The sequence below is a fragment of the Leucopleurus acutus genome, assembly GCF_964270905.1.
Source record: "Leucopleurus acutus genome assembly, chromosome: 1".
Classification (NCBI taxonomy): domain Eukaryota; kingdom Metazoa; phylum Chordata; class Mammalia; order Artiodactyla; family Delphinidae; genus Leucopleurus; species Leucopleurus acutus.
Genome location: NC_139142.1, coordinates 161,368,619 through 161,383,490, shown reverse-complemented (window position 1 = coordinate 161,383,490; position 14,872 = coordinate 161,368,619). Strand labels below are relative to the sequence as shown.

General features: G+C 42.0%; 1 protein-coding gene across 3 annotated transcripts in view; it reads left to right on the top strand.

The window, feature by feature from the left end:
* The window catches only part of SV2B (synaptic vesicle glycoprotein 2B), a gene marked incomplete at its 3' end in the record, with an annotated part of 76,636 nt that overhangs the window by 24,399 nt on the left and 37,365 nt on the right, over positions 1-14,872 (top strand). For 2 of the 3 annotated variants that reach the window (XM_082836152.1, XM_082836153.1), the window contains exons 2-3: positions 4,245-4,425; positions 4,770-4,921. The exons of the other annotated variant lie outside the window; for it this stretch is intronic. In XM_082836152.1, coding sequence (XP_082692278.1) covers positions 4,245-4,425; positions 4,770-4,921 — 333 coding nt within the window. The remainder of the gene's footprint in view (positions 1-4,244; positions 4,426-4,769; positions 4,922-14,872) is intronic. 3 annotated transcript variants of the gene reach the window in all.

Genomic DNA, 14,872 nt, shown 5'->3' with positions numbered 1-14,872 from the left:
CTCCCTGTCTTGTCCTGAAGCTGGGTGTGCTCTAGCCTCTTGCCACTCAGAGTATGGTCTGTGGACCAGCAGCACAAGTCTTACTAGAAATGTGGACTCTCAGGCCCCAACTCAGACCTACCAAACTGGAGAATCAGAATCTGATTTTAAAAAGATACCTCCATGATTTTTGTACATAGTGAAATTCGAGAAGTGCTGAAGATAGCTTTATTGAAGTAAGAAAAAAATAGAACATTTATTGGACGCTAGTGTTTTTCTCTGGGGTGGGACCAGGGTATGGGGCGTGCAGCTTGGTTCTTAGCAAATGTCCTGACCATTCCTCTGATTCTTATCTTCTCTTCCCCCCAATTTGTAGGCCCACATATAGGCATGCAAACACCACATGTGCACGCACTCATACATGTGCATGCATGTGCTCCCTCTCTCTCTCTCTCTCTCTCTCTCTCTCTCTCACACACACACATACATACATGCACACACAACTTCTGAACCATTTATGATCTGGCCTCTGTCCTAACCTCCAGCCCCAATCCCTCACCAGGTGTCCCACGAGTACTGTGTTCTACTCACACTGAACTACTTGCAGGTAGTTGCCCAAACACATCAGTTGTTCTTTCAGCCTCCCTGTCTTTGCACGTGCTGTCTGCTGCTGCCTGAGATACACCCCCGTCACCAAGATGGAGACCTGACTGACTTCTATGTGTCCTTCAACAACAGCTCAATGTCTTTCTCTTGGAAGCCTTCCCATGTTGCGTGAGGTGTATCCAGGCTGTGTTCCTCCTCTGTGATTTTAAAATACCTGACATATACCTTTATTGGAGCACTGTTTCTCACCAGGAGATAATCACAGATTTTGTGGTTTATCTCCTTGAATGGAAAGAACCATGCCCCACTGAGCAAGCCATCCTGGGGACAAGCCAATGAAGAAAGAATGAACTGATGCAGAGCTACGAAGTCTGACCAGTGCTTATCCATAAAGAGCAGTGAAATATAGTAGTTGAAGCAGGGACTCTGAGGTCAGAAGTACTGGTCCCAAATCTTGATATTTCCATCAGTTGTTGACACTGGGGAGCTACTTTATCTCTCTGTGGATCAGTTTCCTCCTGTATAAAATAAGGATAATAACAGTATCTGCCTCACTGGATTGTTGTAAACATGAAAGGGGATCAACAATGCCTGTGAAATGCTTATCACAGAGCCTGTCTAGTGGCTAGTGCTCACCCCATGTTTGCCGTTTTGCTGCTATTATATGATATATTAGGCTCCTTAAGTTTGTTCGGCACTTACCGTCCCATTATTTATTGCTGTATAACTCAGTGGCTTAAAGCAACCATAGCATCTATTTTGCTCATGGAGCTGCAATTTGGGTGGGACTTCCCTCCTCCCTCCCTTTTCCCCCTTCTTCCTTCTTCCCTTTCAATATATACATTTTTTTATTCCAAATGTTTACTGACCAAGTATCATGAGAGAAACACAAGTTTTCTGTTGGCTGAATGGGATGTTGGAAATTCTTGGCGGGGAGTTGCACTAAACTGAGGCCAAAAAATGTTGGAAGCCTAACAGACCTAACTGGAGAAAAAAGTTCCCTCTCTGCTCTGGTCTAGAAGTCTGAATTACCAAGTATAAGGAATTGTGTGAAACTCCAGTGTGAACTGGACTGGTGGTGAGCTCCCAGGGGTCTAACTGGGAGTGGGGAGGAAGGGCAGGGCATCTCAGATGTGGGGCTCTTGGCCGTGGTCAAGGTGTTAGGTGGGTTGTCTAAGTCTGAGGAAGTAGAACCCAGTTCTTTCCTGGGGAAAGCCTGGGTAGACACACACAGGGTTTGGGACTTTTCCAATTGGTTGGGGCATCAGATGCTGGTAGGAAACTAGCATGGGGACCAAACACAAAGCCAGTCTTGCAAACTAGAACCACTTGGTGAGAATAATAGGGAAGCTACAGCCTGAGGCTCACCCAAGCACCCGACCGAATTCATTCTTGCTGGAGATAGGTCATGGCAACAGAAGATGGTTTTAAGACACCCTCATCAGTGAGTAAGGCAATCCCACTTAACACCCGATGGCTAAGAACCGGGCAGGATTAAGTCTGCTGGGAACCAGATGCTGAAAGCCCTTGGCCAGTCAGGGCTGGATCAGGCAGATAAACTCACAGTCTAACAGGAAGACTAACCCAGACGTTATTACAGTACAGCATGACCCAGGTCTGAGTTGGGTTTGCAAGTCTTGACTCATTTTCTCAAACACAAGTGTCAGTGACCTAATACAGTGGGAAATTGCTCACTGCATTTTCTGAGCTATGGGCTGAGAAACTGGTAAAATTGTAATGGAGAGAAACCTTGGGTCTAGGAGCACAGGTCCAGCAATTTCCCCGAGACATCCCCATGTTTGACTCCCTGCAGATCTTTGCCAAAATGTCCCATTTCCCTGAGGGCTTCCTGAACCATCTTATTTAGAACTGTCACCTCCCACCCTGACTCTCCTTTTCTCTATAACACTTATCAGCATCCCACTTACTGTATCTTTTACTCATTTATAATCTCTTTTCCCCAACTAGAATGTAAGTGCCATGAAGGCAGGGATTTTCATGTGTTTGTACCCTGCTGTGTCCCCATTAACAAAAATAGCACTTACCTAATAAGAGGCATTTAATGAATGCTTATAGACTCAGGCATATTTCATGAAGTGACATATACGGAAAAGAAAAAGGAAATAACATATTTCATGACTTTGAGCGATGTAGAGGTGAAAAGTTACAACTCACATGAGGGAAGGGAATCCTAGTTAGTGAAAACCATTGACAGCACCAAAGTTATCATTTCTTTTCATCTCATGGAATAAAAATAATAAAAGAAGGAAATCTGCCACTGGGAAGATAAAGCAGAGCATAGTTGAATTGCTCCTTTTGGGGACCTACCTGCCAGTTGATTAACCAGCTAATGAAGCTCTTTGCTTTACCTGGGCCCTTCCCAGCACACATCTGCATAAATAAAGCATCCGCAGGTCAGGAGAAGCTTCCTTTCTGTGAAAGACAAATGATGTTCTTCGTTTGATTTACAGTCAAGGCTGAGCAAAAGAACACTTACCTAATTCGTATTCAGTATTTCCACTGCATGAAAGACATTCTCCAAAATTTGCTTCTTGGGTTTAGTAAATGATGTACTAGCACAGTCGTTGATAATTAGTAAGTACTCAATATTTAGTAGGAAAGAACTATCCATGTGCTTCTGGAGATTTGCCACCTCTATGAGGATGCTTGCTGGCTTCATTGGAATTCCATAAATGTGTGTACAACACTGTATTTAAATGATATCATAAATTAACTGATTCTATTACAAGGCACATAGTAGTTACATGTGTTGAAGAAAGGACAGCTCATTGCTACTGTCTTCCGCATTCCCCTAAGACATCTGAACGTTGGCTGTGGCTTGGAAAAGGTCCTTCTTGGGTGTTTAATAAAATAAGCTGTCTTGTTGGGAATTGCTGTTTTCACTTGCACCATGTTTTTCCTTCCCATTGCTCCCCATACCTGCTTGGCCACAATTTTCCCTGGAAAATTTCTCTAAACATAACCCCACAAGGACTTTTGTAGCACCAACACTTTTTTTGTTTTAATTTTTATTTATTTATTTATTTTTGGCTGTGTTGGGTCTTCGTTCCTGTGCGAGGGCTTTCTCTAGTTGTGGTGAGCAGGGGCCACTGTTCATCGCGGTGTGCGGGCCTCTCACTGTCGCGGCCTCTCTTGTTGCGGAGCACAAGCTCCAGACGCGCAGGCTCAGTAGTTGTGGCTCACGGGCCCAGTTCCTCCGCAGCATGTGAGATCTTTCCAGACCAGGGCTCAAACCTGTGTCCCCTGCATTGGCAGGCAGATTCTCAACCACTGCGCCACCAGGGAAGCCCACCAACAGTTTTTTTGCTTAAAAATAAAATGACAGAATTTCCCTCATCTGAAGATTATGCATCTGAAAAAAGATACATCAAACTCAGGTATGGTTGATCTATTTTAGTATATATACATATATGTAAACCTGGTGAGACTATTATTTTTTGAATACCATTCCTAAGAAGTCACATTTGTCCAACATTTGTAATTGGCCACCAACATCTGTCACATTCCACCTTTTATGTCTGTGACACAGAATTTCTAGGATGCATTAAAATGGGCATCAGATTTTCTAAAATGTTGCGTGGTCTCTAATCGCTTGTATTCTCTCTCCACCCTCTCCTCTCTCTTTCTCCTCCTCACAGGGCTGATAGTCTACCTAGGAATGATGGGGGGAGCCTTCATCCTGGGGGGCCTGGCTGATAAGCTGGGGAGGAAGCGAGTTCTCAGCATGTCCCTGGCCGTCAACGCCTCCTTCGCCTCCCTCTCTTCCTTCGTACAGGGATATGGCGCCTTCCTCTTCTGCAGACTCATCTCAGGCATAGGGTGCGTAATTACAGAGGTTCAGCTGGACCTCCCCCCACACCAACCCCAAGACCAGTGGTCCATCCATCCTGATACCCTGACTCTGAGTGGTACCTCCAGAAAACTTTGAACTGAGTTTTTGTTTGACTTCCAAGATACTGTGTTAAAGTTGAACCTTAGAAAGGGGTTAGGTTGTAAAGTCAGTCATAAGGTCAAAATAATCTGACACTGCCTTGGCCGGTCTTTCGAATTCACTGGGTTATTTCACCACTGAGCCTAAGGGTGGGACAAGGCAATTGGGTTCCTGCTATGATCATTTTTAGTGTCTGACTTGGTTCTTACTTTCTGGCATTTTCTCTCTGCAGTATTGGGGGTTCTCTGCCCATTGTTTTTGCCTATTTTTCTGAATTCTTGTCCCGGGAGAAACGAGGAGAGCATCTCAGTTGGTTAGGCATCTTCTGGATGACTGGAGGCATCTATGCATCTGCCATGGCCTGGAGCATCATTCCACACTATGGTGAGTGCACTGGCTTAAAAGAACCCAGGGGCCCTTGTTACTATGACACCTGCATCCGAACAACATTCCCTGTCCTCAGCCTTATTCCCACACTCACTCACAGTTCCTGTATATGACCTTGATCTTTCTAAAGAAATTCTAACACTGGAGACACATGGCTAATTTCAGTACACATGTCTTCCTGGAAATAATACAGTCTACCCTCCCTCACTTCCTCCCTCCTTCTCTCCTTTCCTTCCTTTTCTTTGAAAGGACTTCAACCTTCATCTCCTCCACCCCTCCTCCTCACAGCAAGTTAGGCTCAGTAACCCCATTTTATAGATGTTGTAACAGAAGCCAAGAAGTTGGTGACTTGGCCAAATTGATGACTTGGCCTTGGCCTGACCTTGGATCATTATGCCCCCTCCCCCTCAGTGTGGTGCTCTCATATACCTTCCATTTTAGTGCCTGCTGTCACTCTTTCAGCTGCAAACGTGGAGCAGCCCTTACAGACAAGGTCTTGGTTTCAGCTGAGACAATTTTATTATCTTGGATAATTGCAAAAACTGGATTTTCTGGGCAGGGACTTGGCAACATTAACTTTCACTATTGGATTTTATTAAGAGTAAAGTAGGGAGAAGGCAGCAGTTTTGAATTTGATTATGCCTTTTGAGTATCCTGGGTAATGTCATCATTACCCTTCAAAATTATGTTTGGTGAACCACTGATTATGGGTGTAGGCTTTGCCATCATCCAGAATCCTGCAGACCATAGGGAGGAACAGAAACTGCCCCTGAAACTGACCAACAGTTCTCTACCCATTCCCTTCCTTGGTGTGTGTGTATTTATTGAAGTATAGTTGACTTACAATGTTGTGTTAGTTTCAGATGTACAGCAAAGAGATACAGTTATTCTTATTTATTTATTTATTGGAGTAAAATTGTTTTACAATGTTGTGTTAGTTTCTGCTGTACAATGAAGTGAATCAGCTATATGCATACCTATATCCACTCCCTCTTGGACCTCCCTCCCCAACTTCCCCCCCATCTAGGTCATCACAGAGCACCGAGCTGAGCTCCCTGTGCTATACAGCAGGTTCCCACTAGCTATCTATTTTACACATGGTAGTGTATTTATGTCAAACCTAATCTCCCAATTTGTCCCACCCTCCTCTTCCCCCTCTGTGTCCACATGTCTGCTCTCTACATCTACGTCTCAATCCCTACCCTACAAATAATTTCATCTCTAACATTTTTCTAGATTCCATATATATGCATTAATATATGATATTTGTTTTTCTCTTTCTGGCTTATTTCACTCTGTATGACAGACTCTAGGTCCATTCACATCTCTACAAATGATCCAGTCACTTTCCATTTTTATGGCTGAGTAATATTTCATTGTATATATGTACCACATCTTCTTTAACCATTCATCTGTTGTTGGACATTTAGGTTGTTTCCATGTCCTGGCTATTGTAAATGGTGCTGCAGTGAACATTGGGGTACATGTGTCCTTTTGAATTATGGTTTTCTCAGGGTATATGCCCAGTAGTGGGATTGCTGGGTCATATGGTAGTTCTATTTTTAGTTTTTTAAGGAACCCCCATACTGTTCTCCATAGTGGCTCTATCAACTTACATTACTACCAACAGTGCAAGAGGGTTCCCTTTTCTCCACACCCGCTCCAGCGTTTACTGTTTGTAGATTTTTTGATGATGGCCATTCTGACTAGTGTGAGGTGATACTTCATTGTAGTTTTGAATTGCATTTCTCTAATAATTAGTGATGTTGAGCATCTGTTCATGTGCCTCTTGGCCATCTGTATGTTTTCTTTGGTGAAATGTCTATTTAGGTCTTCCGCCCATTTTTTAATTGGGTTGTTTGTTTTTTTGATATTGAGCTGCATGAGCTGTTTGTATATTTTGGAGATTATACATTTGTCCATTGCTTCATTTGCAAATATTTTCTCGCATTCTAGGGTTATCTTTTCCTCTTGTTTATGGTTTCCTTTGCTGTGCAAAAGCTTTTAATTTTAATTAGGTCCATTTGTTTATTTTTTTTTTATTTTCATCACTCTAGGAGGTGGGTTAAAAAAGATCTTGCTGTGGTTTATGTCAAAGAGTGTTTTTCCTATGTTTTCCTCTAAGAGTTTTATAGTGTCTGGCCTTACATTTAGGTCTTTAATCCATTTTGAGTTTATTTTTCTGTGTGGTGTTAGGGAGTGTTCTAATTTCATCCTTTTACATGTAGCTGTCCAGTTTTCCCAGCACCACTTATTGAAGAGGCTGCCTTTTCTCCATTGTATGTTCTTGCCTCCTTTGTCATAGATTAGGTGACCACAGGTGAGTGGGTTTATCTCTGGGCTTTCTATCCTGTACCATTGATCTATATTTCTGCTTTTGTGCCAGTATCATACTGTCTTGATTACTGTAGCTTTGTAGTATAGTTTGAAGTTGGGGAGCCTGATTCCTCCACCTCCATTTTTCTTTCTCAAGATTGCTTTGGCTATTCGGGGTCTTTTGTGTTTCCGTACAAATTGTGAAATTTTTTGTTCTAGTTCTGTGAAAAATGCCATTGGTAGTTTGATAGGGATTGCACTGAATCTGTAGATTGCTTTGGGTAGTATAGTCATTTTCACAATATTGATTCTTCCAATCCACGAACATGGTATATTTCTCCATTTGTTTATGTTATCTTTGATTTCTTTCATCAGTGTTTTATAGTTTTCTGAGTATAAGTCTTTTTCCTTCTTAGGTAGGTTTATTCCTAGTTATTTTATTTTTTTTGTTGCCATGGTAAATGGGATTGTTTCCTTAATTTCTCTGATTTTTCATTGTTAGTGTATAGGAATGCGAGAGATTTCTGTGCCTTAATTTTGTATCCTGCAACCTTACCAAATTCACTCATTAGCTCTGGTAGTTTTCTAGTAGCATCTTTAGGAATTTCTGTGTATTGTATCATGTCATCTGCAAACAGTGACAGTTTTACTTATTCTTTTCCAATTTGTATTCTTTTTATTTCTTATTCTTCTCTGATTACCATGGCTAGGCCTTCCAAAACTATGTTGAATAAGAGTGGCGAGAGTGGACATCCTTGTCTTGTTCTTAATCTTAGTGGAAATGCTTTCAATTTTTCACCATTGAGTATGATGTGTGCTGTGGGTTTGTCATATATGGCCTTTATTATGTTGAGGTAGATTCTGTCTATGCCTATTTCCTGGAGAGTTTTTATCATAAATTGGTGTTGGATTTTGTCAAAAGCTTTTACTGCATCTATTGAGATGATCATATGGTCTTTATTCCTTAATTTGTCAATATGGTGTATCAACATACCATCACTAATATATTAGATATCACTAATCAATTGATTGATTAGTATATATTGAAGAATTCTTGCATTCCTGGGATAAATCCCACTTGATCATGGTGTATGATCCTTTTAATGTGTTGTTGGATTCTGTTTGCTAGTATTTTGTTCAGATTCTTGCATCTATGTTCATTAGTGATATTGATCTGTGATATTTTTGTCTGGTTTTGGTATCAGGGTGATGGTGGCTTCATAGAATGAATTAGGGAGTGTTCCTCCCTCTGCAGTTTTTTTGAAGAGTTTGAGAAGGGTAGGTGTTAGCTCTTCTCTAAATGTTTGATAGAATTCACCTGTGAAGCCATCTGGTCCTGGACTTTTGTTTGTTGGAAGATTTTAAATTACAGTTTCAATTTCATTACTTGTGATAGGTCTGTTTATATTTCTAATTCTTCCTGGTTCAGTTTTGGGAAATTTTACCTTTCCAAGAATTTGTCCATTTCTTTGTGGTTGTCTGTTTTATTGGCATATAGTTGTTTGTCTCTTATAATCCCTTGTATTTCTGTGGTGTCAGTTGTGATTTCTCCTTTTTCATTTCTAATTTTACTGATTTGCACCCTCTCCCTTTTTTTCTTGTTGAGTCTGACTAAAGGTTTATCAATTTTGTTTATCTTCTCAAAGAACAAACTTTTAGTTTTATTGATCTTTGCTATTGTTTTCTTCATTTCTATTTCATTCATTTCTGCTCTGATCTTTATGATTTCTTTCCTTCTACTGACTTTGGGTTTTCTTTGTTCATCTTTCTCTTGTTGCTTTAGGTGTAAGGTTAGATTGTTTATTTGAGTTTTTCTTGTTTCTTGAGGTGAGATTGAATTGCTATAAACTTCCCTCTTTGAACTGCTTTTGCAGCATCCCATAGGTTTTGGGTCATCATGTTTTCATTGTCACTTGTTTCTATGTATTTTTAAATTTCTTCTTTGATTTTTTCAGTGATCTCTTGGTTATTTAGTAGTGCACTGTTTAGTCTCCATGTATTTGTGTTTTTTACAGTTTTTTTCCTGTAATTGATTTCCAATCTCATAGCGTTGTGGTCAGAAAAAATGCTTCATATGATTTCAATTTTCTTAAATTTTCTGAGGCTTGATTTGTGACCCAAGATGTGATCTATCCTGGAACATGTTCCATGTGCACTTGAGAAGAAAGAGTATTCTGCCACTTATGGATGGAATGTCCTATAAATATCAATTAAATCTATCTGGTCTATTGTGTCATTTAAAGCTTGTGTTTCCTTATTTATTTTCTGTTTGGATGATCTATCCATTGGTGTAAGTGGGGTGTTAAAGTCGCCTACTATTATTGTGTTACTGTCAATTTCCCCTTTTATAGTTGTTAGCATTTGCCTTATGTATTGGCGTTCTCCTAAGTTGGGTGCATAAATATTTATAATTGTTATATCTTCTGGGAGTGATCCCTTGATCATTATGTGGTATCCTCCTTACCTCTTGTAGCACTCTTTATTTTAAAGTCTGTTTTGTCTGATACCAGTATTGCTATTCCAGCTTTCTTTTGATTTCCATTTGCATAGAATATCTTTTTCCATTCCCTCACTTTCAGTGTATGTGTCCCTAGGTCTGAAGTGGGTCTCTTGTAGACAGCATATATATGGGTATTGTTTTTGTATCCAGTCAGCCAGCCTGTGTCTTTTGTTTGGAGCATTTAATCCATTTACATTCAAGGTTATTATCAATATGTATGTTCCTATTACCATTTTCTTAATTGTTTTGGGTTTGTTTTTACAGGTCCTTTTCTTCTCTTGTGTTTCCCACCTAGGGAAGTTCCTTTAGCATTTGTTGTAAAACTGGTTTGGTGGTGCTGAATTCTCTTAGCTTTTGCTTGTCTGAAAAGCTTTTGATTTCTCTATCGAATCTGGGATCTGAGATCCTTGCTGGGTAGAGTAATCTTGGTTGTAGGTTTTTCTCTTTCATCACTAAGTATATCCTCCCACTCCTTTCTGGCCTGCAGAGTTTCTGTTGAAAAATCAGTTGATAACCTTATGGAGGTTCCTTTGTATGTTTTCTTTTGCTTTTCCCTTGCTGCTTTTAATATTTTTTCTTTGAATTTAATTTTTGTTAGTTTGATTAATATGTGTCTTGGTGTGTTTCTCCTAGGATTTATCCTGTATGGGACTCTCTACACTTCCTGGACTTGGGTGACTATTTCCTTTCCCATGTTAGGGAAGTTTCCCACTATAATCTCTTTAAATATTTTCTCAGACCCTTTCTTTTCCTCTTCTTCTGGGAGCCCTATAATTGAAATGTTGGTGCGTTTAGTGTTGTCCCAGTGGTCTCTTAAGCTGTCTTCACTTCTTTTCATTTTTTTCTTTATTCTGTTTTGGGCAGTGAATTCCACCATTCTGTCTTCCAGGTCACTTATTCGTTATTCTGCCTCAGTTATGCTGTTATTGAGTCCTTCCAGTGTATTATTTTATTTTATTTTTTTGCGTTACATGGGCCTCTCACTGCTGAGGCCCCTCCCGCTGCGGAGTACAGGCTCTGGACACGCAGGCCCAGTGGCCATGGTTCATGGGCCCGGCCACTCCGCAGCACGTGGGACCCTCTCGGACCGGGGCACGAACCCACGTCCCTCGCATCGGCAGGCAGACTCCCAACCACTGCGCCACCAGGGAAGCCCTTCTAGTGTATTTTTGATTTCAGTATTGTGTTGTTCATCTCTGTTTGTTTGTTCTTTAGTTCTTCTAGATCTTTGTTAAACATTTCTTGTATTTTCTCAATCTGTGCCTCCATTCTATTTCTGAGATTTTGGATCATGTTTACTATCACTACTCTGAATCCTTTTTTCAGGTAGGTTTCCTATTTCTTCTTCATTTATTTACTCTTGTAGGTTTTTATCCTACAAGACTTGCTCCTTTATCTGTGACATATTTTTTTTGTCATTTAATTTTTTTTTTTGATGGGTGGGATTGTGTTCCTGTCTTTCTGGTTGTTTCACCTGAGGCTTCCAGCACTGGAGTTTGTAGGCTGTTGGGTAGAGCTGGGTTTTGGTACCAAGATGAGGACCTCCTGGAGACTTCACTCCAATGAATATTCCCTGGGACCTGAGGTTCTCTGTTAGTCCAGTGGTTCAGACTCAGAGCTCCCACCACAGGAGCTCTGGCCCAACCCCCAGCTTGTGAACCAAGATCCTGCAAGCCATGTGGGGAGGCAAAATAAAAAGAAAAAAAAAAGAAAGAAGAAAGAAAAAAAATGAGCAGAACAATAACAAAGAGTAAAAAATAAAATAAGATTAGAAAACTAACATATGTTAGAAAGAAAAAATATATATATAGATGAAGCAACAACTGGAAGGTAAAACAGACCCTAAATAGTAAAAAAGAGGAGGAAAAAGAAAAGCCAGAAAAGGTCTTGGCTGTGGGGCGGTGGGGCTTAGGCAGGGTCAGGGTTTAGGTGGTAGGCGTGGCCTATGCTTAGGACTGGAAAAGGCCCTGGGGGGTGGGGGTTGGGGCTTAGGCTCAACGCAGCAGGAGGGGCCCAGGAGTGCCTCTGGCCTTGGAGGTCTGAGGACCAGGTCCAGGACCCCAGCAGGCTCACTGGGCCCGAGTGGGTGGGGGAAACGCTAGGTGCATTCTCCCCATCCTCTGATCCTTGAGGGCCCCACCCCATTGGCCTCTCTTCTTCCCCCACTCCTTCCCTCCTATGTCCCTAGGACCCCAACAGCCAGAGGGGCCTCAGAGAATGGAGGACCAGACCTGGGAGCCCAGCAGGTATCCCAGGGCTTGAGGGAAACAGCTGCCATGCCTCCCCTGATCCTCCAGTCCTGGAGGGTTCCCCCTCCGTCTGCCTCTCCTCTTTTGCACCCTCCCCCACCCCGCACTTCCCTCCTATGCCCCTAGGACCGGTGCAGCCTGGAGGGGGCCTTGGAGGGTGGAGTAACCAGTTTGGGAGTCCTTCAGGCTTCCCAGGGCCCGACTGGGCAGGGGAAATGCTAGGCATGTTCACCCCAATCCTCCAAGCCCCCAAGGGTCCCTCCAGGCATGGGAACCCCTACTCCCTCCCAGCCACCCCTCAGGGGCACAGGTCCTGTCTGGCCTCCACTTCTCCTTCCCCCTCACTCCCCCCACATCCTACCCAGTCACTCAGGGGTTCCTCCTGTCTCCTTAGGCATTGAGGTCCCCCACCAGCATCTGGCAGGCGCCTTAGTTGTGGGAAGATGCGAACTCCGTGTCTCCCCACACCGCCATCTTCCACTGTGCAGCTCAATTCTTCTTTTCAGATTCTTTTCCCTTATAGGTTATTACAAAATATTGGGTGGCCAAAAAGTTCATTTAGGTTTTTCCATAACATTTTACAGAAAACCCCAAACGAACTTTTTGGCCAACCCAATATTGAATATAGTTCCTGTGCTATACAGTAGGTCCTTATTGGTTATCTATTTTATATTCAGTAGTGTGTATATGTTAATCCCAGGCTTCTAATTTATCCCTCCCCCCTCTTTCCCCTTTGGTAACCATAAGTTTTTTCTATGTCTGTGGGTTTATTTCTGTTTTGGAAGTTCATTTGTATCATTTTTTAGATTCCACATATAAGGGATATCATATGATAATTGTCTTTGTCTGTCTTACTTCACTTAGTATGATAATCTCTGGGTCCATCCATGTTGCTGCAAATGGCAGTATTTCATTCTTTTTAATCGCTGAGTAATATTCCATCTTATATATGTACCACATCTTCTTCATCCTTTCATCTGTCCATGGATGTTTAGGTTGCTTCCATGTCTTGGCTGTTGTAAATAGTGCTGCTGTGAACATAGGGGTGCATGCATCTTTTTGAATTAGAGTTTTGTCCTGATATATGCCCACAGGCGGGATTGCTGGATCATATAGCAACTCTATTTTTAGTTCTTTAAGGAACCTCCATAATGTTCTCCATAGTGACTTCACCAATTTACATCCCCACCAAGAGTGTAGCAGGGTTCCTTTTTCTCCTGGTATGCTTGTTTTAAATCTGACCCTCTCTGATGTGTGTTCTGGGTTAATGGAGGCTTCTGTATTATCTTTTTAAGAAGAAGCTTTGGTGTAGACAATCCCTATTTTATTAGTTAAGGGGATGCTGGGTGTATTACCCTGAGAACCTGATAAACCCTGAAATCTTAGTGGTTTAATACCAAAGAAGTTTTCCCCTCCTGCAAAGCCCGGCTGGTGTTTCTGATCTGCAGGCAGCTCTGCTCTATCAGTAATCCCAGGGCTCAGGTTCCCTCCAGCATGTGATCTACCCTCTTCAACAGGTAACCTACATGTTGGTTCGGTGAAAGAGCATGGACAGTTGTATGTGGGTGCTTTTGAAGGGCAGGCTAGGAATTGGATCACATCTTCTTTGCTCACATCCCATTGGCCCCAAATCTGTAATATGACCACACACTACAGCAAAGGACACCAGGAAATGTGACCTAGCTGCGTGCCCACAAGGTAGAGGAAATGGGTTTGGGACCATCATGTTACCTTTGCCATATCCCACTGGATTTTTGTATCAGAAACAGAGAAGAAATACGAACAAAAATAATGAAATAAAGAGTTGAAGGGTTTTCCAGATAATTTTGTTACTATAGGTAATTCTACATAATTTTAGATACAAAATTGTATTACTCCTGATATCAGGCTCTGCATTCTACCCTTCCCCAAAATGCATACATTAATTATCCAGGCCGTTGGTTATAGGGGTCCAAGGAATTGCTTTTGTCCCCACAATTCTTGCTATAATATCATTTCCCCTGTTAATTGATCCAAACGTGTTAACACTAAGAAACTATTTCTACATATAAATTGAGTTAGACAGTTTTGTTGGGGTGGGGGGAAACAAATAGACTCTGGATAAAAGCTGAGTCAAAATAGTGGTTCTATGTAATTTGGGACAGGTCACCTAGCTTGTCCAGCCTTGGTTCCTTTGTCTATAAAATGGAGAGAAGGAAGCAAAGAGAATAGACTGTGGAGATCCGATCTGTGCCAGCCCTAACATCCAGCAGTTCTTGGGAGGCAAATAATGGTGAGAAAATTTTGAAGACGATTCTAGTATTTGGGCTCGTTTCCCTCCAAGCTGCATTAGCAATTCTAGCCCTATTTTCAGACTGCTTGTTCCACAAGGGAACTGCCCTCACAACCAACCAATGAGCAAAGGTCCTTGGCTTCCCTCTGATTGGATCAGCTTAAGTCATGTGCTCACCTCAGCCAATCACTAAACCCCAGAGGATGCCAGGTCCTGGGCGTTTCATATACTTTCTTCTCCATCCCTGGCACTGGGGATGGGGTCAGTCCCACCCAAACCACAAGTCTGCAACCCAGTGGAGAGGAAGGATGGGAAGGATGTTGTGAGGGGAGCAACCCACAATAGTCACTACAAACTGCATCATTTTTTCACTTCACTTTGCACACACAAACACACAATGTCTGGGTGTCTGGTTTCTAAAAAAGCAATAAAAGAATTCAGGCTGGGGACACATTGACCAAGACTAAGGGGGATGCCCATGGCAGAGGGGCCACATAGCTCCTGGCTGATAGCAGGGCTTGTGGTTAAGTATCTTACTCCAAATGGATAGGATATTTTCCTATTTGTATGCCTATAAGAAATCTATGGCTTTTACATTCCATTTAAAAATA